The following is a 25,812-nucleotide window of genomic DNA, read 5'->3' as shown; positions in this document are numbered from 1 at the left end:
GTTCTGGCTTCTAGCAGTTCAATATATTTTACATAACTTAAAAGGGTTTTCAAGCTTTATGCAAATGTATCCTGATCATGGTATAATGAATAATAATGTGCCTTACCGAATGTTTCTTTAAATCCCCCTCTTAAAGGAGTTGTTGGAGATAATATAAATAGTTACAAAAGAAGCTGGTATAGAATATCTCTGCTCAGTATTTGTCTTGATTGGCCATTTCCAGTATGAACAGATTTGCTCTATAGGTTATTACAAAATTATATGTTAAGCAAAAGTGTTATCTTTCTGATCGTGGCCAGAAATTCTATCCCTATCTTTTTTAAACGATTGTAAAAAACTGTTGTAAAGCTTAAGGCAGTTAAAGAGTAACCATCATTTCAGATTTTTGATATTGTGTGTGGGGGAAGGGTGTTGTAAACATTTTTCGGATGTACTTTATTTAGCAATTCTGCTTAGTTTGTAAAGAAACAGACTGCAATGTGCTCCGAGTTACAATGTTACTTCTACGTTGCTAAGGCAAATCTGTCTACCAGATTGAAGACTGATCTCTCTCTTCTCACTTATTTGTTATACAGCTGTGGATGTTAACCCTTTCTGATCTCTCTTTGGCTGTAGTATGCTATGAGCATTATTTTCAAAGATCAACCTAAAAGTGAAGGGATAAAGAGAACACTGTACAGGCTGGAATACAGTTCTCTATGGGAGGGATGGCTTGACTTTTTGTACATACCAAGCAGAATTTGTAAATATAGTATATTAGAAAAATGTTTGACACACCCTCTTGCACACAATATAAAAAATGTTCTGAAATGACGGTTACACTTTACGGCTTAAAGGGGTTATCTGGGTTTTAAAAATTTCTTATGGCCGGGCTGGGGAGGGCTATTTAAAGGACACCTGTCATCAGGTCTGTGTCACTTGTCCTGTCACCTCTACCTGTTGGAGCAGCTCACAAGGATCCCATCCCAGCCTTTATCTAGTTATTTCATACATTATTCATTGTAAAATCACATATTTTTTATCATGTAAATGAGGCTGGTCACATGGTCAGAGGCAGTGATGTCACCCCTGTTACCCCTCCCCTCTCCTCCCCCTGCTCATGTCTGTGTGTAATATATAGTAAAGCATGGCTAGTGTGTGCTGCATCTGCTGACATGCTGCATCCTCCTAATATACAGGTGGGAGACACAGACATCAGCTACACATGAATCTGACATGTTCTGCTGTAACATGGCTGCCTGGAGCTGCTGTATCTCTCCTAAACACACACACATGCACACACAGGCTGCAGGGGGCGTGGCCACCAGCACCAGGAAGCACATCATTATACAGCCCTCACATCATTATACAGGCTAGAAAATCTTGGACTCCAGTCACACTGTATAGGTTGCAGGGAGTTTTTTATTAATACAAACTATTATACGTGACGTTTCGGTCAACAATAGACCTTTATCAAACTCAGTCTGTAAAGTGGAATCAGTAAAGGGAGGTATGCTTGTAGCAATGTAGCGCTGCCCAGAAGGAATAGCGGTCTGTGCCGCTTAGTGGAGTGTGGCGCCACACTCCACTAAGCGGCACAGACCGCTATTCCTTCTGGGCAGCGCTACATTGCTACAAGCATACCTCCCTTTACTGATTCCACTTTACAGACTGAGTTTGATAAAGGTCTATTGTTGACCGAAACGTCACGTATAATAGTTTGTATTAATAAAAAACTCCCTGCAACCTATACAGTGTGACTGGAGTCCAAGATTTTCTTACACTATATGGGATTGGGACCCTCTCCAGTGCACCTGCATCGAATACTTGATTAAGTGTGCAGCCAAAATCCAATTTTTAATCATTATACAGGCTGTCAGTCATGCACTGGGGGTGTGGCTATTCCTCCCACTCATGAATAGAGTGGGCAGCTTGAATATGCTAATGCTTCATTGGACATTTCACAGGTCATTTGCATACAGCTTTAGGACCTCATTGCTTAGGTTTACAGGCATGTAGAGGGACAATGAAGGGATAGAGGCAATGCTCTCTAATGGCAGTTTATGAAAATATCTTTAGTTTAGGGGGGTTATTTTGCATGACGGGTTCTCTTTAAACATAATAAACATGTACTTACCTCCTCCAGCGCCGCCGATGTTCCACGCCGTGGTCCCTTCATTCTGTGCCCCTGTTTGTTTACAGGAGCACGGAAGCCGCGCACAAGGAGCTTCCGGTCCGCGATGTGGCCGGCTCCTCCCATTTGTCCCTATTTCTCAGCGTTGTAAGCGCTGAGAGATGGTGTCGGATGGGAGCTTCCGGACGACCGGAAGCTCCCTGTGCGCCCTTGTAATGAAACCGGCGCACAGAGAAGGCCGGCCGCGGCGCGGGACATCGGCGGCGCCAGACAAGGTAAGTACAGGTTTATTATTTTTAAATAGCACTCCCAAGCCCGGGCCTCAGTTATTTTTAAAACCCGGATAACCCCTTTAATAGCCTCCATCAATATAAGGTGGACCCAATACAAATTTTACATTTTTTAATTTTATAAATGAAAAGTTCTGATTTTGACCATTTTTGTATATTTTATTTAAAAAATCTTCTTCTGAAGTGATAAGCCCATATGAAAGCTGCTATGTAATCTGTAATCCACCAATCCATACACAAATAAGGAAAGCAGATACTGAATGGAAGATCCCACTTCTAAAGACTTCCAACTCCTTTGGACTTGCAAAATATCCGACTTCATAAAAACAGCTCTTAGAGGCCATAGCATTTTAAAACACAATTCAAACCCAATGTGGTGGTGCTCGGCCTGCAAAACACATGGGGGCTCTGGCCCCCTGATGTATCTGCTGGCTGACTGTGCCGGTGTACAAATCTGTCTGGTCATTGTGACATTATCATTGGCAATTGAGGCTAAAACAGTCCCAGACAGTGGAGAGTGTGCAGCCCACTCTGCCGTCTGTCACGCCCCCTCACGCCCACTTGGCATGGAGGTGACTTAAAATAGAAACTGACTTACGAGCCCTGATAAATGTCCCCCATGGTGTGCGTTTACTACCCCATGCATTTCAGTGAAAATCTATATAGAAAATCTATAAATTGTTTCATAGATTTGGTATGAATCTGGCATTTTTCAGGCACCAAATGAAATGAAATTTTTTCATGATGTGTTTTGGACGAATATTTCAAAATAATGATTAACTAATACTGTCATTCATCCTAGAGCCTAGGGAGTGGGGTTGGGGCGAAGGAAATTCTTTTTAAAATTCCTTCAAATAAATGCAATGTGAAAGGTGCTTTTTATTTAAAAAAAAAAAAAACATTTCTAGAGGACTAGAAGAGACAATATGCAAATTTCCAGGATGATTAGAGCAACAATGGTTCTGACCGACTTGATTATGACCCAACCCCAATCATGTATTATTCTAAATAAGACCATAATCATTTACTGGAAAATTTAGTTCTGCAGTAAATGTTGTTGCTTTTTGTCTACTTGAAGAAGATAGCACAAAGTGATTTTCTACTGAGGCAAGTATGGGCAGTGTTAATTCTCTGGAGTCGCTGCTGGGTTGCTGTAAGCGGTGTCGGAGGGCTTCTGCCTGCTGGAGCCGCTCTCATCCAGATGTAATGAGCTGTCTGCTTAGGTCAGTTATCAGTGCTACCTGCTTCTTCCTGACTTCCTAGGTATGCTTCACTACGGCGCAGGAACATACAGTCAGCTTGAAGAATGAAACTAGACACTTGGAACATCATGGGCGGTAATTGCAGACTAAGTTCCTCCATAGCCCTTGAGGACACCCTACGAGTGATAAAGAAGCCACAGATTCATCATGCAGCCTGTGAGAGGTGTCAAAGGCATTTTAAAAATGCATTACCAGCCTTTATAAAGGTGAAGGGAAACAAGGAGCTTTCTCTCGGAGTGTGCGCGGGGAATTCATATTAATGTAGCTTTTATACCTTATAGAAAACACCATACACATAGTAATGTGTTCACTTATTTATGAACCTGTTCACACCACTTTAGCAACAGAAACTTTTTCTGTCATTGTAACTGAATTCAGATTCTGATTTAATGTAAAGAACACATGGCTTGTTCTGTATTATATATGAACCTGCAGTGTAAACATTTGGAGAAGGCCTGGTATTACTAGGTCATAATATGCTTACAATGTCATATTTGTCTGTATCGATATATTGGATTAGAGAGCATCTGCGTATTGTCTCCTTTTTATACCTCAGAATCTGTGTTGTGTTTCAGCATTGCCAATTCTATGTATTGACAATAAGCATCGGAGAAAACCAGGGTTGCAAAATTTTGCTAAATTTTCTATGTTTAAGATCTTTTTAGGTTTTAGGCTCCATTGACAATAAGCTAATCCCCATATCCTATCCAAAGAGATTTTTAGATGAGTTTCAGTTAGGCAGAAAATATCTTCAGCTAAAATTTCTGTAAATAAAGACTGTATAATGACCAGCTACCGCTTTGTCTCCCTTCCTTACCTTCTCTCGACAAGTACAAGTAAAGATGTGTTGGACACCAGATGTTTAGCTTCCTAAGCAGGCCCGGCGTCAGCTAACCCAGGCAAGTGGCGGGGCCCCGGAGTACTGTTCTGAAATATTGGGGCTTATTTACTAAGGGTCCTGCGGCCGCATTTCCGTCGAGTTTTCCAACGTTTTCTGGAACAGGGATTTAGAAGGGGATTTTGGTGCATCGTGCCGGCTTTCATGAGACACAAATCGGGGGTGGGCTGAATGCTGTGCTTTGTAATTTATGACACTCCCATATTTCTGAATTGAGCGGCAGAGCTCACCTATAGCTGGTGCTCCACCTATAGCTGAGAACAGAGACCCATTACCCAGATCACTGAGGGGTCCAGTACTCATTATCGGTGGTGGTCCCTACTGTTCAGTTTGTTATTCCCTATCTTTTGTAAAGGGGAAAACATGAAAACCTGGTACCTTTAAAGGAAACCTGTCATTAGGAGCCCTTTTTCTGGCTCCCCCATGTCCCCATAGAGAATAGTGTACATATTGCCAAATAGTTTTATATAGTTATTATAATAAGATAAATTAGATCAAAGTTTACCTTTCTTGTGAGGAGTGATCCCCCCCACCCCACCCTCGGGAAACTCCTCCATCATGCATGGATTTCAAGTTATAAAAAACCTCCCAGGTCCCCCCATATCTCCTCCCCCACCCTGTTTCTTTCCATCTCAGGATGCCATACATGTCTGCCCCACTCCTCATTGGCCACTGCCATGGGACTAGGGACATAGCTCTGCATACAGAAAGATAAAATTTTATCCAATGTATCTTCTTATAAGAAAAAGCCACGTTTACTGTAAAACCAATTTGGCAACATGTACTATCATCTATGAGGACATATGAGGGAGCCAGAGAAAGGGCTCCTGATGACAGGTTCCCTTTGAAGAGACATCTATTTTCAGCTATTTGTGTATATCTCATTCCTCACCACCACATATTCATCTAGATAACAGGTAGTAGAAATCCATGTCCCCAAGAGATGAATCATCCTTCAATAAATATCTTAGTTGGTAGATACAAGCAAATACATCACCGTGTACAGCATGTACCTTAGCAGCTCAATGTCAGCGAAAAAATATTTTGTATAGAGTATAAAACAATCTGAGTATGCATATTACAGAAGATATGGTATGTGTCAGACAAAAAGTAATTACATGACACTGGAGGACAATATGAGAGTGCAGCTGCAGGTACAGTTATCGGTACCATATTCTCTGTGTCTTCCCTTCATTAGAGCCGTGCATCAATATAGATAAGCAAGCGCCCCACATCCTCTCCTGAAAATTAATTGAAGCCATTTGGAGCAATAGAACTAGTCCAACAATTGGATTATTGTTTCAAAACGAAGAAATACTTGATTGGAAAATTTTATTTCCTTATCAAATATGTCACGCGACTACTTTAATGTTATGCATTTGACGACAAAACCGCTCTTTTTCCTAAAATAGGAAATGAAGGAGCTGGAGCCGTGAATTAGCAAGATGTGACCGTAGAATCAATCCAAAGCCTACAATAGCAGGTGGTGCCAGTTAATCAGAGGGTGAAGAATGGCTGGTGCTGGGCATTCAATGCATCACAATGGGAATGGTTAAATAGCTGTAAATTTAAACATGAATGTTCTTTTTGTATAAGGGGCAACCTGCCATTTGCAGCATCAGGCAAAGCCGCCGAACCTCCTCACATTTCAAGGGACAAATATACAAAGGGAGTAACTACAGTTGGATTGTAAAATGCTGCCATGGTCGAATTCAATTCCAAAAGAGGAGAAAGCATTGCTGCTGGGGTGACGGCGTCTATCACATGTCTACGCTATTAAATGTACCGAAATGTGGATTTAGACTTAGGACAAAAAAACCAAGGAGCCCTTGGGGAAAAGCATAACAAAGTGTCAATATGATTCTTTATCTCAGATAGGTATTGTGTTGCTTGATTCTTTGCAGGACATCTATTTTTATAAGTGCTCTTTGTCTTTCAATGTCTGTCCAGTTTAACTCCTACAATATGGTGCTGTGGCAATTTAAAAGAAGGCATTTTTTGGACAGAGATCTTTTTCCTCGCATTTATCAGAAACCAACTGCCCCCAAAAAAACAGAACACAAAAACCTAAAGGCCCACATTCACTAGGTGCAGTTTACCTGTGTAGTGTGCAGGGTGCGCCACATTCATGAATTGTGGCGCACGTTCTTTATGAAACTGGTGCCCTCTGCACTGGTCTGACACCGTGCACCATTTTTTTAGGCGTGTGCCACACTTCTGTCGGACTTTGCATGTTAAATGTGGTGTGTGGTCCAAATGAGCACCAGAACGCCACATTTCAGTGCAGAATGCGCCACAAATATGTCTCAGACACTTCTTAAATACTGTACATCTTAAATACTGTACATGTGCAAGCAGTTTGCACATGAAAGAAGGTGCAAAGTCCGACAGAAAACTGGTGCTGGGGCTTTAATAAATCTGGGCCAAAGTCTTAAATTACACTTGATTGGGATTAATAATATTATATATATATAATAACATAAGGTTGCACACCAATTGAACCTGATGAAATTCCACATAGAAATAAAAGAAAGTAATGGCAGCACTCCAAAGTTGTGAAAAATATCAGTGGACTTTATTCCATAGTGCTACATATCAGCTTCAACTGAAGCCTTTCTCAAGCAACAGGCAAGTGAACAGGAAATCCTGCTTTGGAGCAGTCCCTATATAACAGTGAACAGTCTCATATGCAGTAAGAATCAAGGGATCAGAGTAGGAAAAACCCACAAATCACTCAGCCCTGCGTATAAAGGCCAATGGGACAAAACCACACATCACACCACATTTTGACAGTAGCAGAGTCTATAATATCTATGCTGCCTCCCATTCTAAAAAAACCCCTCCTAAATAGTAGAAAATGCCTTCTAATATGTCACACAAAAAGGTTTCAACGGGATCTCATGCTTGTGCGTCCCCGCCTCTCCTAAGGGGGAGGGGTATGATCAATTATACAAAAACGTAATCGGACCTCTGTGTGTTTTGCTTCAAAAAAATGTTCAGAAATAGGCAAATCCTTTCTTTTAGATCATATAGGGCAGTGATGGCGAGCCTATGGCACTGGTGCCAGAGGTGGCACTAAGAGCCCTTTCTGTGGACACTCAGGCCATCACCAGAGAGGACTCCAGGTATCTTCCTGCAGTCCCAGACAGCCCAGGACTTGCTGTGCACAGAGCTATTTAGCTGTACTATTTTCTGCTTTATTGGTGCCTCAGGTGCTGGTATCAATGAAAACTGTGACAGAGAAGGGAGTATAAATCACAAATTAAATTTCTGTGTTGGCACTTTGCGATAAATAAGCGGGTCTTTGTTGTAGTTTGGGCACTCGGTCTCTAAAAGGTTTGCCATCACTGATATAGTGTATCGATGACAATTGATCCTTGTTTTCAAATCCCATGTAGTTTCCCCTAAATATAAGAGGTTACAGGGGCAGGTAAGAACATATAGTACATAAGTGCTGTAGCACGTGACATAATGTCTAATTGAGAATGATTCCCTAGTTGTTGGATGTATAAATCTTTCCTCTATAAGCATCATAGAACTATTTATGCAGGATAGGCAGGGGAAGCCGCCCTTCCGTTGTCTACCTGTAAGTATACTTTGTTTCAATTTTTTTAAAAGATCCGTCATCAGCCGAGACTAAATAGTCTCTAATATTTTTTGATCTCTTATATGAAAAAAGAGGAGGATGAGTACATTCCTGTATTTATGGATTGCTACTACTCAATAATGGCCAGTGTTTACATATTATGTTAGCAAATTGTTGGCTTTCATTAGTAAAAGTAGATATAAAGGGTATTCTTTTGAAACTCTGTTCATTATTGACTCTGACATCTGTTTTGTTGCATATTTCAGCCTTTCTTCTATTCCGAGTGACAATATCCTTAGGGTATCCTCTTTCTAAGAATTTGTTTGACATTTTTTCAAACTGGAAGACTAAATACTCCTGATTACTCACTATTCTCTTTACACGCAGAAGTTGACTAAAAGGCAAAAAGTTGACCATAGACCTCGGACGAGAACTTTCAAATCTCAATATCTGATTTACAGTAGGTTTAGTATATACAATAGTATTGATATTAGATCCTTCTAGAGAAATCAACACATCCAATTTTATATTTTATTATTCGACTCAACCATAGTAAATTTGACATTATCATCAATTTGATTTAAAAAAGCAAAAAAATATTGGAATTCACAATCTATACCCACCCAGAGGAGAAAAATGTCGTCTATGTATCTCCACCACTTCACAACCCTGGCAAAGTGGGACACATTGATTGTAACCCTCCTCTAGATTGGTCATGTAAATACTAGCGTACGTGGCACCCATCGCTATTCCGTGACACTGTAGGAATATAAGAAGTAATTATTATTTATTAGTAATTATTATTCAGAACCAGATCCAATAAATCGAAAAAAGGAACTTCACACTTTTCTCTGAATAATTTGAATTCTGCAATTAAGTTTGAACAGACCTGTCTGTGGTTAATCGATGTATAATCGATGTATGTACTTAAGAACACCTGACTTACAGGTGACCCCTAGTTACAAATGGACCTCTGGTTATTGTTAATTTATTGTGCTTTACTTCCAGGCTACAATAATCAGCTGTAACAGTTGTCAAAGGTTTCTGCAATTAAGCTTTATTGTTAATCCTGGTCCTTATAACAACCCAACATTTTTAAAATCCAGTAGTCACAGAGACCAAAAAAATTCTTATATTCTTAAATTATAAAATACACAGTTCCGACTTACATACAAATTCAACTTAAGAACAAACCTACAGAACCTATGTTGTACGTAATCCGGGGACTGCCTGTAACGGTAAAGTTAATGTACCCAGATAACTCAACCTCCACAAATTTTAACAAGAAATCGGATGTATCATGCATATAGGAAGCACCTTCAATATCAAGTTGTCTTAACGCCTTATCAAGAAAAGTTGCTACATTCGATAAAATAGATTATGTACTAGCAACAATTGTTCTCCCAGGGGGATTATTCAAATTTTTATGTAATTATGGCAAAATATACAACACTGGAGTAACAGGATTTTTAACAAACAAATATCTATAAGTATCTTCATCCATCACATTTTCAGCTTTTGCTGGATCTAAAATCTGTAACGTACTGTATATGGGGATATTTATCAGGGATTATATGCCAGTTTTTTGGCATATAAGGCATGACATTTTTTTCTCTGAATTATTTCCCCCTTTATGCCCCTTTAAGTGGACATGGAAGGGTATGAAGACCCTTGAACAGGTGCAGGTAAAATGCAATTCTAAGCCAGGCAGAGTTTGGCTGCCTGTCCAATGGGCAATGTCGGCTACTAGAGCCTCCTGATGTATCTGGCACATGATACATCATACACTGATAAATAATCCCCATAACAAATGATGGTTGACACATCTGGTAGTAGTATTGTCTATTGCACTATTTCACAGATTATGGTGTAGTATTTTATATTGTAGATTGTAGACACTTTTTTCTTCCATATTGTCTCTATACCATGGGGTCTTCCATCTTCTGTCACCTTTACAACCACATGTCTATTTAGACCTTAATTTCTCATTAAACCAATTCATTGCAATTATGATCTGTTAATTATTTTGTCTTGAAAGGTTTGGAATCTCATGACTAGAGATTAATCCAACCATAGCCATGGCTAGTTGCTAGGCTCATTAATTTTCCAGATTGGCTGTATGGCTGCCAATCCAGCGAATTGTTTGGGTTGCCCAGCCGAACCCGAATGGGTACATAGATACTTTCAGCCCAATGGAAAGGTCAGGAAGGACCTGTAGTTTCTAGAGGGGAAACTCTCTTTTTCCATGTGTAGTGTGACTGTTTTATAAGTAAGGTGAATGATATGGCTGTGCTTAACATTCAATGTAATTTGGTGCTATGGAATACATTGAGGTCTCATGCACCTGGCATATTGGGTGTAGGGAGCTTGAGCCCATAACAGTGCCAATGACACATTTTCTTCTGCTGTCTTCAGACTGTCTTCAGACTTCAGACTTCAGACTTCAATAATATAATGGTTGGATTCATCAAACATTTTACTACGGTAGTTTTTGGGGTTAAATGTATATTTGCAAATGTTGGCACACTGCACTCATTGTGCCCCAGATCTACCTTATGTGTAGTCATCTAGGGGGGATCAACAAAGGTTAACAATATTTCAAGGGTGGGGTCTGTGTGTTAATAAACTATTGAATCCTACCAAGCCATGAAATTAATCTACCGGTAAATTTATGTTTATGCCCCTATTAAAACCTAATCCAAGGTAGACTAATGATTTTGGAGTCAATTTTTCAGTAAAGTAAGTTATTATTTACATGTCTAAATGGCTTACCATACACGGAAGTTATCAGTTTATGGTATATATGAGATCCCTCTCATCACAAGAAAATTCAATCAAAATGCAATTTCAGGTAAAAAATAAAACCACAAATTACTATTCCAATTAGAAAATACAATATTCATTGTATTATAATCATCATGTTATAAGATATTGAACAATTCAGATTGTTTTTTTTTATATTTATGAAGATTACTCTTACTCTTTTATATAAATAGAGTGAATGTTACATTCATCGTGACTACTGTTGTGGAGAAAAGTGCCATTTATTACCAGAGAGAACAACTATCCTGCCAATTTGTCCAATTACATGTCTGTATACATCACTGCAGACAAATAAAAGTATACTTGAATACAACATCTACAATTTACTATGGGTCTACAATCAGTTTGGACATTTTGATGTAAAAGTTTCTTTTTAGACAAACACATTTGTAAGCAGTAGTTGAACATTCTGAACAACAGGATGTGACAAGAAGTACAGAAGAAACTATACCTGAAAGGTTATGGATTTCTAAACTGTTGTTGACAATTATAGCTCAGTATGTCCACTTTAAAAGTACTGTACATCTAAATATTTCTGTGTTTTGTTTTTTTTTAAGTCTGGGGATTTATTTTGGGTAACGATCCGAAATGTCAGCCAAAATGGCAGGCTGCTGTTGTGATTTACCTGTGGCACGGGGCAAAGTTAAATCTTGAAATCTGCAACTTATGACCACTGCAACAATTGACATGTTTTGGTCATTTGTACAGCTTTTTTTTAGCAGTATGTGGATGGAATTTGTATAAAATATATCCACATCCCACTAATATAAATGAAATAAAAAGGATTGTCACATGGCGCCCTCGATTGAGAGTAGTACTAGAGGGTAATTGCAAATGGAAATGTGGGTGTTCAAAGTGAGCTGCAGCATACATACTCAGGCGTGCAGTGGGATGCTCACTTCCCCTGTTAGCCACAATCGGCACAATTGTCTATAAATAATAAGTGCCTTGTTGCTGTCCGGTATTCAAATAAAAACCCTAAATTGTACATCTATCCATTGTAGACATAGGGGCAGCGCGCACATACCTACATGTGTTTTCACAATGTCCTAATATTCAACTAATATAAATGGACATAAATCCACATGCATTAATTTGGCATTGTGGGCCCCCAACTTAAAGGTGTCTTCTGACTAACATAAATATTGAGGAGCAGGACTTTAAAGGAAATGAAAAGAGCTGCAGTACCATTCAAAGCCACTGGACAGTGTATGGGTTTGTACTACAGCCACTGTTTAACCAATAGCCAGAACAGATATTGGTTGCAAGCATTTAGAGTTTGGGGTATACAGTCTATCGTATAAAATCAGTAACCAGTGTTAAGGAACTTCCAACTGCATTTCTCAAATAACTTTTTTGATTTGTTTAGGTAACTGTTGTTTTTATAGTGCATTTTGAAAGAACCCGATTTAGCTTTAACTATACTCTCTATTAATTTCAGGATGGTGGAGTATTCCCTGGATCTCCAAAATATTAACTTGTCTGCTATTCGTACTGTGAGAGTTCTCAGACCTCTGAAGGCCATCAACCGAGTGCCCAGTAAGTGTCCTTTTCTGCCCTAGGTATGGTATTGTGTGCCTTTTCAGTCACTACTTAAAAGCAGCTCCCAACATATTCTTCATGTTTGCCTTGTTGGAGCATTATGGGAATTGTAGACTGGAAAGTCCTAAATTTCCTTATGTTTTTGTTCCCAGATATCTCTAAAGTTTTCATTTGTTTTTGTTGTGGGTGAGAGGCTGGTGGAATATGAGGATGTCTTATCTGTGTTTGGGACCACCTTTAGCTCTATGTCTGCATATATACATACTTTTCATTATGGTAATATTGAACCTAGTTTTATAAGGGATCAATTCACACCCCTTTATAACTTTGACAATTATTCTTGCTACAGTATGTGTATTAACTAGGTTGTTCAGACTAAGAGCTAATGGAATCCACTACATGTTCCACCCCTCTATCTGTATTATTGTACTGTCTGTCTGTCCATACTGTACTTCTTCTCTCAGGGGCAATTCCGCCTTTAGCTCTCCATCCCATCGCCTGTCTTTCTCCGGCCAATCAGCGGCTTGCCTTTGTTACTAAGCCCTGCCCATTCCATGCGTCCTCGTCCAATTGTGTCACGTAAGTGCTTGATTCTTTTATGTACCTTAATGTTTCTCTTGGCTGGTTGTTTTCACTGCTTCAAAACATTCTATTTTTTATTTAATTATTTTTATTATGGAATTTCATCAACATCATGTAGGGCAATGTTGGCGAATCTTTTAGCAGCCGAGTGCCCAAACTGTAACCCAAAACCCTGCTTATTTATCATGAGGTGCCAACCAAAAATTAAAGCAGTAACTTATTGTTCCTGGTTCCACAACTTTCAATCATATTGGCCTCTTGAGGACAGCAACACAGTAGAAAGATGGAAAAGTTTCATAATTTTAGCTTGTTTCCAGTTCCCCTCTGTACATAGAGAATCATGGGGCCAGTAGGAGGTCCTCCAAAAATAATTCGACCCTGTCTAATTCTCCCTCTTCCTACAGTCCCAAGTAGCGAAGTAAGTATCAAAACATGACTGAAAGCAGCATCTTTTAAGTTGCTTGGAACTGTAGGAAGATTCTTTGAGTCCTGTCTGGTGTGCTGGGGCGATGGTCCGGGTGCCCACAAAAAGGGCTCCGAGTGCCGCCTCTGGCACCCGTGCCATAGGTTCGCCACCACGGATGTAGGGTATATAATATGAAGTCATAAAACCATAGATTCTACAGTGGCATTAATATCAGTGGTTTTGTACCATAAAGCATTAATCCAAAAGAAGAGTTATATAAATGTAGAAACTATCAATCATTCTCATGAAGTGAGACCACCAAGTCGAAATATAATAGGTCATCATAGCCAAAAATAGTTATTGCTCGGATTCAAGAACTTAAGGCAACCAGTAGATGGATCTTGGACAGCTTCCAATAAGTGGACTGGAGTGGGATAAGACAAAGCATCTAGAATTTATTGACATGAAGCTGCATTAGTGAATAAGTTGTTGTATTAAATAGCATATTCAGACTCTGGGAAATATTCAAATATGTTTTCCAGGATGGGATAACGGAAACATATCCTCTTTCTAGCCACCTTGTAAGGCAGCCCTCTTCCCATCAATCATGACTTTCAAGTAGCCAAATTAAATAATGCTGGATTAAAGCCAAACCAGTTTATCTTTTCCAAAAGGAATAGATTCAAAACTGTAAACAGCACTGTTTCTTATCTGAGTGAAAGGCTTTTGACTAAGGTCGAAATGTAAGAGTTCTCCTTATCAAGACCTGGCTACCTTGCAGGCATGTGGAGAATTACAGCCATTGAGGTTCCACTCAGGGATTCTGGGAAATATGCAAAAATGTTTATCCAGAAGGGGATAAGAAAAACATTTCCTCTTTTAACTGCCTTAACTGCCTTTAACTGCCCTGGCAGCTCCCTTAACATCATGACTCTCATGAAGCCGAATGAGATGGGACTGTTTCGGTGTCTCTGTATCTCTTCAGTACAGTGTAGGGAATGGCAATGTTTTCCTTATTTTATCCTGGAAAAAGTATTCGCATATTTCCCTGAATCCCCCAGTGGAGTTTCAATGGCTGTAAGTCTCCATACACCTGCAAAGTGGCCTTAAATGGCAATGTCTCCACAAGGAGAACTCTTACTTCCCAACCCTATATTCAGACTTAGGAATTCAGTGATGAAATATCAAATATTCTAGTTTAAAATTTAGTTGGCCAGAGACTAGAGCAACAACTTTCCCATATCAATATGACACATGTGGCAGGACATGTCACACCATCATTTTTAGTAAATTTTCCCTCTGAAGCCATTAAGGACATTAATGAGACTTTTGATGATGGGGCAGGGAAGAGGGGTATACAGTAAGTAGTATCTTTACTGTGTATTAAGTAGTCTTTACTATTTATTACAATGTTCACATTAGGAAATTTAATAAAATGTGCAGATTCATCAGTACTTAAGTTTTGATGGCTAAATGAATGGAGGAGAGAATATGTAAAATGTTAGACTTGGGTATAGGTTTTCAATACTAACAGAGTACTCATAAAGGCAAACATGGTATGTTTAAATTAATCTTCTTTAGATTTGCCAGGAATGGGTACATGTGGATCCCTGGGGGATGATGCTGGGAAATTAATTTCAACATGTCTGATCCTTGCGTCCCTCTCCCCATTCAGACCTCACTCAGTTGAGGAGGGTGTAGGGGATTCTGTTGGCGGTTCTGGAGGGGTGATGACAAATAATAAATAATGGTAGTTGCCAAGCTTATGGTGGATTCACACAAAGGTGTGAAACGGCCTTATGCAACCCATACTGTACCATTGTAGTATGGGTTGCAAATGTTCCCTTGCTATTCAATGAGAGATACATATTGCCTACAATGCCGTACGGTATCGGGGGGAAAGGAGGGAAGACATAGCAGTCTCTACCTTCCCCATAAGTATGGGTAGGCCACACAACTCCCTCTGGAGAGGGGAGGTGTGAGCAGCACTCTCCCCTCCATCACTGCCATGCGGTTGCCCTGGCTAAAGCCAGGCAAGCACACGTTATTGTGAAAGAGGCCTTATATGCTGGGTGTGGGAACCACCATTGTCATGTTGTAGCAAGGACTGCATAAAGAACTATAGCTTGTATCAATTTCAAGACATTTACTTTTCTAAAAACGACTTTTATGACAATTTTACAGATTTACAAGGTTAGATATAAAACTTCTCTGCAAAGGCTAGAAAGGATTTCTTATAGTGTTCAAGCAGACAGTGAATAAGTTTTCTAAGGGTTTCCATTTCTGATTTAGTTAGGTCAGGATAAAAAGTTCAATTAACTTGTAGAGTTAGCAGATCACTTGCAATGCTGTAGAGGCTTTTATATCTTGGACTGAATAGTTACAGGCTTAATGCAGTCTATTACAGAGGTATTAGAGATGCTCTCATCATGATGAGGATGGTACTCCAGTCACTAGAGAATGATCAGCACACAATGGAGCTCTAATGAGACCTGCACATGTCTCCAGACACATGATTACATCCTATGTGACACTGCTGAAAACCACGAAACAACCCGAGAGAATGATTGTTTGGACCCTCAAGTGTATAAAAAAATTAGAAAGACAAAGCCTTATCCCAGAAGATTAGGATGTCTTCAGCTGCCATTATATAGGTTTTGACATGGCATGTCCTGCTTTAACCTTCAATTTAGTTGTGTGTCTAATCCCTTTACATTTAACCTGCTAATCTTGGAAACAGTCAGACTTCAGTTGTTTATGGCAAGTAAAATGCATAGTCTTCTATGCTTTTCTACCCCAAAATAAAATTACACCCCAGCCTTAAATATGATTGAGAACTCCAATATATTATGAAACTAAATCAATACAATATTGTGGCGTGCAAAAATGTTTCAGTGAAATCTCCGACACAATCACAGGGTGGGAACATATTTCCACATATAGAATAAAACTTGGTGGCACAATATAATAAAACTAGCGTATATACTTGAGTATACGCCGACCCAAGTATAAGCTGAGGGCCCCTAATTTTACCACAAAAACCTGGGAAAACCTATTGACTCGAGTATAAGCCGAGGGTGGGAAATGCATTGGTCATAGCCTCCCCAGTATATAGCCTGCTGGACCCTGCCCCATAGTACATAGCCAGCACCTGCCCCCCAATATATAGCTTGCCAGCCCCCTGCCCTAGTATATAGCCAGCCCCCTGCCCCAGTATATAGCCAGCAGCGGGGCAAGCCAGAAAGGTGAGTTTTGATATATTTTTTTTTACTCGAGTATAAGCCAAGTTTGGGTTTTTCAGCACATTTTGTTTTAACAAGCTGGTTATTGTCATTTGATATCTGGACAGGTCCACAATAGTTTGGTAGAACATCTTTGTAAAAGTTTATCACTTTTAGGCTAAGCTTACATATGTGTTAGCCAGGTGCTGTGGGCAGCATAATGGAGGGTAATAGAAGGTCAACTGAAATCTATGAGAAATGGTAGATCTTCTGTTTTGCTTTCATTGCATTCTCCTAAAATGATGAGTGTAACGGAAAGCCCTTATACAAGTTTGAACTGGACCTCATACATAAAGTTTATCAATATTCTGTAAAATAAATTGTAGACGTGGGACCCATTCCATCATGACTGTCTTCAACAGCAAGTTTAGACTATGCCGGTTATTGTACAGAATAGAATAAAGCACATCACAATCCCACCTTAACCTTATGATATCATAGGAAAATATATTTAAAAAATGGTCACCATGTGACATCACAACAAAGGAACAAAACATAAAACGTATCACAGCCTAAGGAAATTATATTGTCACAGTGCAGAAATACTTAAACTATTTCCCCCTTATATTTTCCATAACTTGAGTAGAGATGAGCCCGAGACTTGTTTGCCCCCATCTATTAACCCAGAATTGTATCACTATGAAATATTTTTATAACATGAACCATGCAGAATGCTTCACGAAATCCTATTATAATGCTGCACAAATGTCTCATCCTATATGCATTATATAGCTCCATAGAGTTGATTTGTTCTTCTGTCTGTTCTGAACGTTATGTATAAAGGTTACATTTGCAGTAAAGAAAGGTTGATCAACGCTTCCTGACACAGGATATAATATCCCAGTTCCTGTAATGTAATCAATCGCTCTGTGAAAGTGTATGCAATGTCTGTATGTTCTATATATAGTACCTAAGACAGGGAACATCAGGAATATTAATTGGACCTTGCACAGCGTAATTGCACAGAAGATATATCAATTACTAACAAGGAAGGAACTTGGAACTGTAGAACAGACTAGTATGGACCGTTGATAAGACTCTGACTTGTGCAACCTTTGAAAAGTCTTCACCCAGAACAGTCAGATTTTCAATTTTCGAGAATTACTTTGGAAATGCATTTCATAAATAAGTGCAGAGACAGAAGATGGATAGCTCTCAGGCTTCTGCCTACCTGGGTACGACCTTTGAATATTCATTGGCTCCCAGCACTGTGTTACAGTCTATAAAACCGGTTTTCTTTTATGTGGACATGACCTTTGCTTGACACGAATCATTTAAACATTCTGACACACCAGAGACGTCTGTGTTTTATTCTATGTTCTGTGTATACTTAGTCGATCTTCCTTTGACGGTCGCTTCTGAAATATCAGAGCGTCATGATAATAAAAAATAGGCCTTCCATCTGATTTCCCTCTGTAATCTTTCATGATTGACACAAAGAAATGCAGCAAGTCTGGGACCTTGTTTCAGACCATATTCTGCCTCCGTTGACATCAATGAGATATAGAAATTTCAACTGTAGCTAAGTTCTCACAAAAAAAAAAAATAACCATAAGACAGAGATGGATGACTACACCTGAAAAAATTGCATCATTCATGGTGGGAATGCTATTCAGGGCAATAATTTTTATTCACATTGTCATTATGACTGCAGAAAGTCACAAGCAAGGGCTTTCCTTCCAGTAAAAGATGACTATAATTGTATAACTTTAGTGATTCAACCCTCACTAATCATTCATTTATTACCCACCTGTGGATTTTAGTAGGTTATTCTGATGTCTACTTCTCTGGTGGAAGGGCCCTTAGGGTCATCTAGCACCAGGGCCTAGCCACGACCTCTTCCTCTACCACCCCAATAGTTTTGGCTGTAATACAAGCAATTTTAATATTCCTTTATGAATTGGGAATAAGAGGTTATATTTTTGAAGGCACTTTACCATGCAAAGGTAGTTACCTGGTGGAGAGCAATTACTGTTTCTCCACACAAATTAATGCTTTGGGTTAGGCTGGTTTGTGGTAAGGATCATATAGGACTTGCTATCAGTCTTTCCAGGGCATTAGGGTGAGGAAAGTCAAAATGTAAAACATTAATTAGACATGTAACTGAGGTCATCCTTTGTGGAGACTGACTTCCTCATATCGGGGAACATTTCTGTTAACCAGGATCAAAATTGTTCTCATGTTTGACAATTGAAGAACTTGGTGTCACACATGGCCCCTCTCAGAACCCTTAATAGATGGTAAACATATAAGGGAATCAATAACATGGTCATTCACTCAGGTTTTTTTTCACTCAAGGTCACAGGAAACTTCTCCATTAATCCACGAAAGACAGGTCAACGTACCTCTTTGATTCATAGGACTGTAGGTATCATAGGAAATAAGATTCTGGAGCCATGGATCTCCCCGGGTCAGCAGGACATCTGCCCCGCTGCCTGGGCCTCCTCCCCTCTCTCATCAGGATCTGTGTCCTCAGGTGCTGTGTGGGCACATTACTGCAGGGGGACTGTGTGTGGGACATTTCTGGGGTGCTGTATGAGCATATTAGTTACTGGGGTGCTGTGTGGGCACATTACTTACTAGGGGGCTGTGTGGACACACTATTTACTGGGTGGGCTGTGCGGGCACATTACTTTCTGGGGTGTTGTATGGGCACAATACTTACTAGGGGGTTGTGCGGGAACATTACTTACTGAGGGGCTGTGTGGGAACATTACATACTGTGGGGCTGTGTGGGAACATTACTTTCTGGGCGGATGTGTGGGCAGATTAATTTCTGGTGGTCTGTGTGGGCACATTTACTGGGGGCTGTGTGGGCACATTATTTACTGGGGGGCTGTGTGGACACATTACTTACTGGGGAGCTGTGTGGGCACATTACTTACTGGGGGGCTGTGTGGGCACATTATTTACTGGGGGGCTGTGTGGGCACATTACTTACTGGGGGGCTGTGTGGGCACATCACTTACTGGGGGCTGTGTGGGGGACATTACTGGGGGGATGTATGAGGGATATTACTAGGGGGCTGTGTGGGGGACATTGCTAGGGCTGTGTGGTGGACATTACTGGGGCTGTGAAGTGGATATTACTGGGGGCTGTGGGGCACATGACTGGGGGGCTGTAGGGGGACATTACTGTGGGTAGCTGTGTGGGAGACATTACCAGGGGTAACTGCATGGGGCACATTACTGGGGTAACTGTGTGGGGCACATTTCTTGGGGCAAGTTCACATGTAACACTAGGACAGGCCTCTACTCGGTTTGATCTCATATATTTTCCACTGAAACACATGTGATGAGTAACCAGCCCCTGGTTTTGTTTTAATGCAAGACAAACGTGTGAACGCAGCCTTACAGTATTTGGGTGAGATTGTTAGGGGCAGCAGCAGGATAACGCTGTCAGGGAACCAAGATGAAGGGACAATAAGGAACAAGACGTGGTGATGCTGGGCCTAATGGAAAAGATGAAGGACACATCACCCGCAGTCACTGGAGGGAACAAGTAGGGAATTCTCCTGTGTTTCTGTAGCTGTATAAAACCTCAGTAAAGTTGTTATTGGCACAACCAAATGTGAGGGGTTATGTACAGGAGCGGGGGCATTACTTAAAATGTGATACATATGCATTGGGGCCCATGCCCCGGATCTTTTACCACCCTAGCCACGCCCCCGCTTGCCACTACAAGTGGTTATAAATTTTTAACATATCCAGGTGATTTGATATTGCTTTCTTGTACTTCATGGTTATTTGATATGGCTCAAATTTGGTTCATGTGCTTTGCATTTCTTTATAAAAATTTGGGAAAATTCTGAAAAATTATTATTTTTTTAAATTTCAGATTTTTTTCAGAAAAATTTCAGATTTTATATACCATATATACTTGGGTATAAGCAAACCCAAGTATAAGCCAAGGCCTCTAATTTTACCACCAAAAACTGGGAAAATCTATTGACCCGAGTATAAGTTGAGGGTGGGAAATGCATTGGTCACAGCCTCCCAGTATATAGCCAGCAAGATCCCAGTAGTAAGATGCAAAAATAGAAATAGTTGGGGCTACTCATACTTTATGCTATGTGACTTTTAAAAACACTATGAATTTTTGGTGATTGGAATGTGAACAGTTACCTACAACGGAATAAGATCTCATAAGCAATATCTTATACCGCATATTCCTTTTTATTGTGGATTGGGTAATTAATTTATCATCTGTATGTAGCTACATATACTGGTCTTGTTTATGTTTTTTATGGTTTGTATTAAAGAGAAAGTATTTTAGACATATCTTTCCTCATATTGTATATAGCTCCAATAGGATGTGCTGAATGCTGGTGCTTTGGATACTTTTTGGAAGATCCCAGTAGTATATAGCCAGCCCCCTGTAGTATATAGTCAGCCACCCCCTGTAGTATATAGCGAACCAGTCCCCCTGTAGTATATAGCCAATCAAGGGGTAGAAGGTAGCTGCATTCTCCTTGCACACCCAGGCCATTTTTATTCTCTCCAATTGTGGGTGTCAGCTGTAATATAAAGCTGACACACACAGCTTCTGGCACCAGACCCGCTTGTGAATCTTGGCCAGAATCATGATGTAATAGTTCTGCGCGGGTCGGCAAGTCACTTTCGACTGAGCAGCACTATTATGTTGCATTGGGAAGAGGTTAATAAGCTTGGTTGCTCTCCACTGCACCCATTCCAATTCTACTATGTCCTTTTTATACACTGGTGCTCAAAACTGAACACATTATTCCATGCTTGGTCTGACCAGAGATTTGTATAAGATCAAAACTATGTTCTTATCATGAGAATCTATTCCTCTATTGATACATCCCATAATTGTATTTTTTTTATTAGCAGCTGCCTGGCTCTGGTCACTAAAATTAAGTTTACCATCCACCAGTACCCCCAATTGTTTTTCAGTTGCAGTTTTAGCAAGTAATTGACATTATTGTACTTTTTGGTTCCATGTTCCCATGTGCATAACTTTACATTTATCTACATTAAACCCCATCATCCATTTTTCATCCAATCCCCCAAATCCCTTTGTAATATTATACTATCTTCTTCTGCAGAATCATCTGCAAATATTGCAACTGTGCTGTGTAAACCCCCTATGAGGTTGTCAATAAAAATATTAAAAAGGAGGCTGCCCAATACTGTCCCCTGTGTCACCCCACTGGTAACTTCAACCCAATCTGAGAATGTGGTATTAATGATGATCCTCTGTTTTATATCACTAAACCAATTTCTAACCCAAATACACAGATTTTCCTAGTCCCAGCAGTCTAATTTATGTACCAACCTTTTATGTGGCAATGTATCAAATGCCTTAGCAAAGTCCAGATAGACAACATCCACAGCCTCCCCCAAGGTCCAGACTAGACTTTCCTCCTAGAAGCCAATCAGATTAGTCTGACAGGACCAGTCCCTCATAAATCCATTTTGATGCTGGGTTATAAGGTTATGTATAGATAGATACTCCTGGATAGCCTCTTTAATAAACCCCCTCAAACATTTTCCCCACAAATGAGGTTCAACTCACATGGCTGCAGCTTCTAGGCTTGTATTGGGGTTATTGATGGTGAAACGCCTGAGTGGTTTTAGAATATCTTTATGTCACCACTGTGACAAACTACCATTTCTCACACAGAAATAGAATTTCCTCTGAGAAGTACAGTTGCTTGTCTTTGAAGACATTAGTTCAAGTAGTGCTAAAAGATATTGGGGCAGATTTACTTACCAGGTTCATTCGCGATCCAGCGGCGCGTTCTCTGCGGTGGATTCGGGTCCGGCCGGGATTCACTAAGGCAGTTCCTCTGACATCCACCAGGTGTCGCTGCTGCGCTGAAGAGCATCGGAATGCACTGGAGTTCACCAAGCCATCCTGGATGAAGGTAAGCGTGTGTCGAGCGACACTTTTTTTTAAAAAAATGTGGCGGTTTTTCTGAATCCGTCGTTTTTTTTTGCGGCCACGCCCCACGATTTCCGTTGCGTGCATGCCGGCGCCGATGGGCCACAATCCGATCGCGTGCACTGGAATCCCGGGGCAATACAGGGAAAATCGGCGCAAAACGGAAAATTCGAGTATCACGTCGCAAAAACGCAAATCGGCCCTTAGTAAATGACCCCCATTGTTGATGAGCCAAACAGATTCCTTCTATCTCTTCTGTGGTTCTGATAACAAAGGCCAACCTATTTTATCTGGCAATTATCCTAAGCTTTATCACAATACTTTATCAAAAGCCTTTTAACATCTTTGGTTAATAAATACTGTATCACAAATATTTATCTCATGCTTATACCGTAGATATGTCTCCAACTTTGCTCACAACTTTGGGGGTTGACTAGTTCAAAACTTGGATGTATGTAAAAAGAACTGGGACTGTTTCATAGCACTACTAAAAACAAAGCAGTGTTCCTGAGAAGTAATAAACGTTTTTTTTTAAATTGACATTGTATGAGGGTCGGATAAGAAAAAGGGCCCATGGCCAGGTTGGTCATCAACTTTCCTATCGTATTCCGAATCAAGACAGTTGGAAATCCTTTCAGGAAAATACACAGTCACATATACAGTCCTCTTGCAGGAATACAAAAGTCAAAGCTAATTCATTGAATAATGCATGGTGAAGGGTCTGAAGGGAGGAGCATGACTAATTTGCACTGCATTCCTAGAACCTTACTAGAACCGGAAAATAGCGCCCAAAGTCGAAAATGGCACTTTTTTGCCATTTTGAAAAATATAAAAAAAATCTATAAGAAGTGATCAAAAGGTCGTACAGTCCTAAAAATGATATAATTGAAAATATTATCAAATTTCGCAAAAAATTACACCAAAGTATAAAAAAGTTATTAGCGCCAGAAGTTGGCAAAATGAAAAAAATAATTTTTGTACAGGAGGTTTTAATTTTTGTAAATGTATGAAAACATTATAAAACCTATACAAATTTGGTATCCCCTTAATCGTACCGACCCAAAGAATAAAGTAGACATGTCATTTGGGGCGCTCAGTGAAAGACGTAATATCCAAGCCCACAAGAAAATGGCGCAAATGCGTTTTTTCACCATTTTCACTGCATTTGGATTTTTTTTCCCGCTTCCGAGTACATGGCATGGAATATTTAATACCATCACTATGAAGTGCAATTTGTTATGCAGAAAACAAGCCGTCACACAGCTCTTTATGTGTAAAAATAAAAAAGTTATAGATTTTTGAAGGTGGGGAGTGAAAAATGGACATGAAAAAACAGGAAAGGGTCCGGTCCTTAACCGGTTAAATAAAGTTAAAGTCCCCTAAACACAAATATTCCCTATACACATGCAATAAAGTGAAAAAAAAAACACAAAATCACCAAAAAAACCCCACATATTTGGTATCGCCGCGTCCGAAACAATTCGTACAATAACTGAGAAACATTATTGGACCCGCTCGGTGAACGCCGTAAAAACAAAACCCGAAAAACACGCCAAAAATGTATATTTTTCATAAAATATCTACACAAAAATGTTCTAAAAAGTGATCATAAAAAGTTATGTGCGCAAAAATAGTACCACTGAACTCAACTCAACATGTAAAAAATAAGCCCTAAACTAGCTCTGTCAACAAAAAAATATTAAAGTTATGTCAATGGCAATGCAAAAACAAATGAGATTTCCTCTATATTAGTTTTTATCCAGTAAAATTGTAAAAATAAATGTGAACGATATAAATGAGGTATCACTGTAATCGTAGTGATCTATAGAATGAAAATATCATAGTATTTTTAGTGTATGGTGTACGACCCCAAAAAAATATGAAAAGAAAGTAAACCAAAATTGACAATTTTCTTTTCACCCATACATTCAAGAGTTAATAAAATCTAATCAATAAGCTAATGACCCACTAAAATGAAGTATTTGTAAAGTGCATCTCATGTCGCAGAAAATAAGCCCTTATATGTCCAAATTGCCAAAAAAATAAAGATTCTATAGCCAATAAAAAGGGACAATGCATAATCTGCTCTGAATGGTGCAGCTTCCCTTCGATGCCCTGGCGTGTGCCCATACAGCAGGTTACCACCACATATGGGGGATTGTTATACGCGGGAGGGATTGGGTAACAAACTTTGTGGAGCGTTTTGGTATTTTATCCACAGAGAATTTGTACATTTTATGAAAAACACATTCAATTAGCCAAAAAAAAATTATTTTCAAAATTGCATCCGATTTTGTTTCAAGCCCTGTAAAACAATTAAAGGGTTAACAAACTTCATAAAAGTTGTTTCACGTACGGTGAGGGGTGTAGTTTCTATAATGGAGTAATTTATGGGGTTTTACTTTTATTTAGGCCTCTCAAAGTGATTTCAAACCTGAGCAGGTCCCTCAATAGCAGGATTTTGCGTTTTTTAGGAAAATGTGAAAAATTGCACCTAACGTTCAAAGGCCCATAACATCCTACAAAAATAAGAGTATGCATAAAAAACCACGGAGGTACAAAGGAGACATTTGGTGAATGTTAGTTATTAAGTTTTTTTGCGGTTATGACTATGTATGGAAAAAGTAGAACATTTTGAAGTTCGAAAATCAAGAATTTTTCCAAATTTTCACCAAATATCTGATTTTCTCATAAATAAATGCAAAACATACCACCAAAATTTTTAAACTAACATGAAGTACAAAGTGTCACGAGAAAACAATTTTAAAATCACTTGGAGATGTTAAAGCCTTCCAAAGTTATAACCACTTATAGTGACACAGGGCAGATTTGAAAAAATGGCCAGTGTCAGGAAGGTGAAAAGTGGCTTCAGCGTTAAGGGGTTAAAGGACTTCACTTTGCCCTGACAGTATGCATTTTACCACACCACCACAAAGTAATATCAGTTTAAGAGGAAATCTCTAAGATTTTGTTCATCCTGTGTAATTAGTAGACAATGATGACTAGATATCCAGTCTTTTAATGATAATAGCTTATAAATGTGTTACACTTTATATTACCTAGCCAAGTTTATTCCACCTCATGTCAAAAACCAATGTATGAATTGTTATCTATAGTGTGCA

At 39.5% G+C, this 25,812-nt stretch overlaps 1 protein-coding gene across 2 annotated transcripts in view; it reads left to right on the top strand.

The window, feature by feature from the left end:
* CACNA1I (calcium voltage-gated channel subunit alpha1 I) overlaps nucleotides 1-25,812 on the top strand; it is a 510,641-nt gene that overhangs the window by 282,858 nt on the left and 201,971 nt on the right. For both annotated transcript variants that reach the window (XM_072127725.1, XM_072127724.1), the window contains exon 5: nucleotides 12,414-12,511. In XM_072127725.1, the coding sequence (XP_071983826.1) occupies nucleotides 12,414-12,511 (98 nt within the window). The remainder of the gene's footprint in view (nucleotides 1-12,413; nucleotides 12,512-25,812) is intronic.

The sequence above is a fragment of the Engystomops pustulosus genome, chromosome 10, assembly GCF_040894005.1.
Source record: "Engystomops pustulosus chromosome 10, aEngPut4.maternal, whole genome shotgun sequence".
Taxonomy (NCBI): Eukaryota; Metazoa; Chordata; class Amphibia; order Anura; family Leptodactylidae; genus Engystomops; species Engystomops pustulosus.
This window is presented reverse-complemented; position numbering and strand designations above follow the sequence as displayed.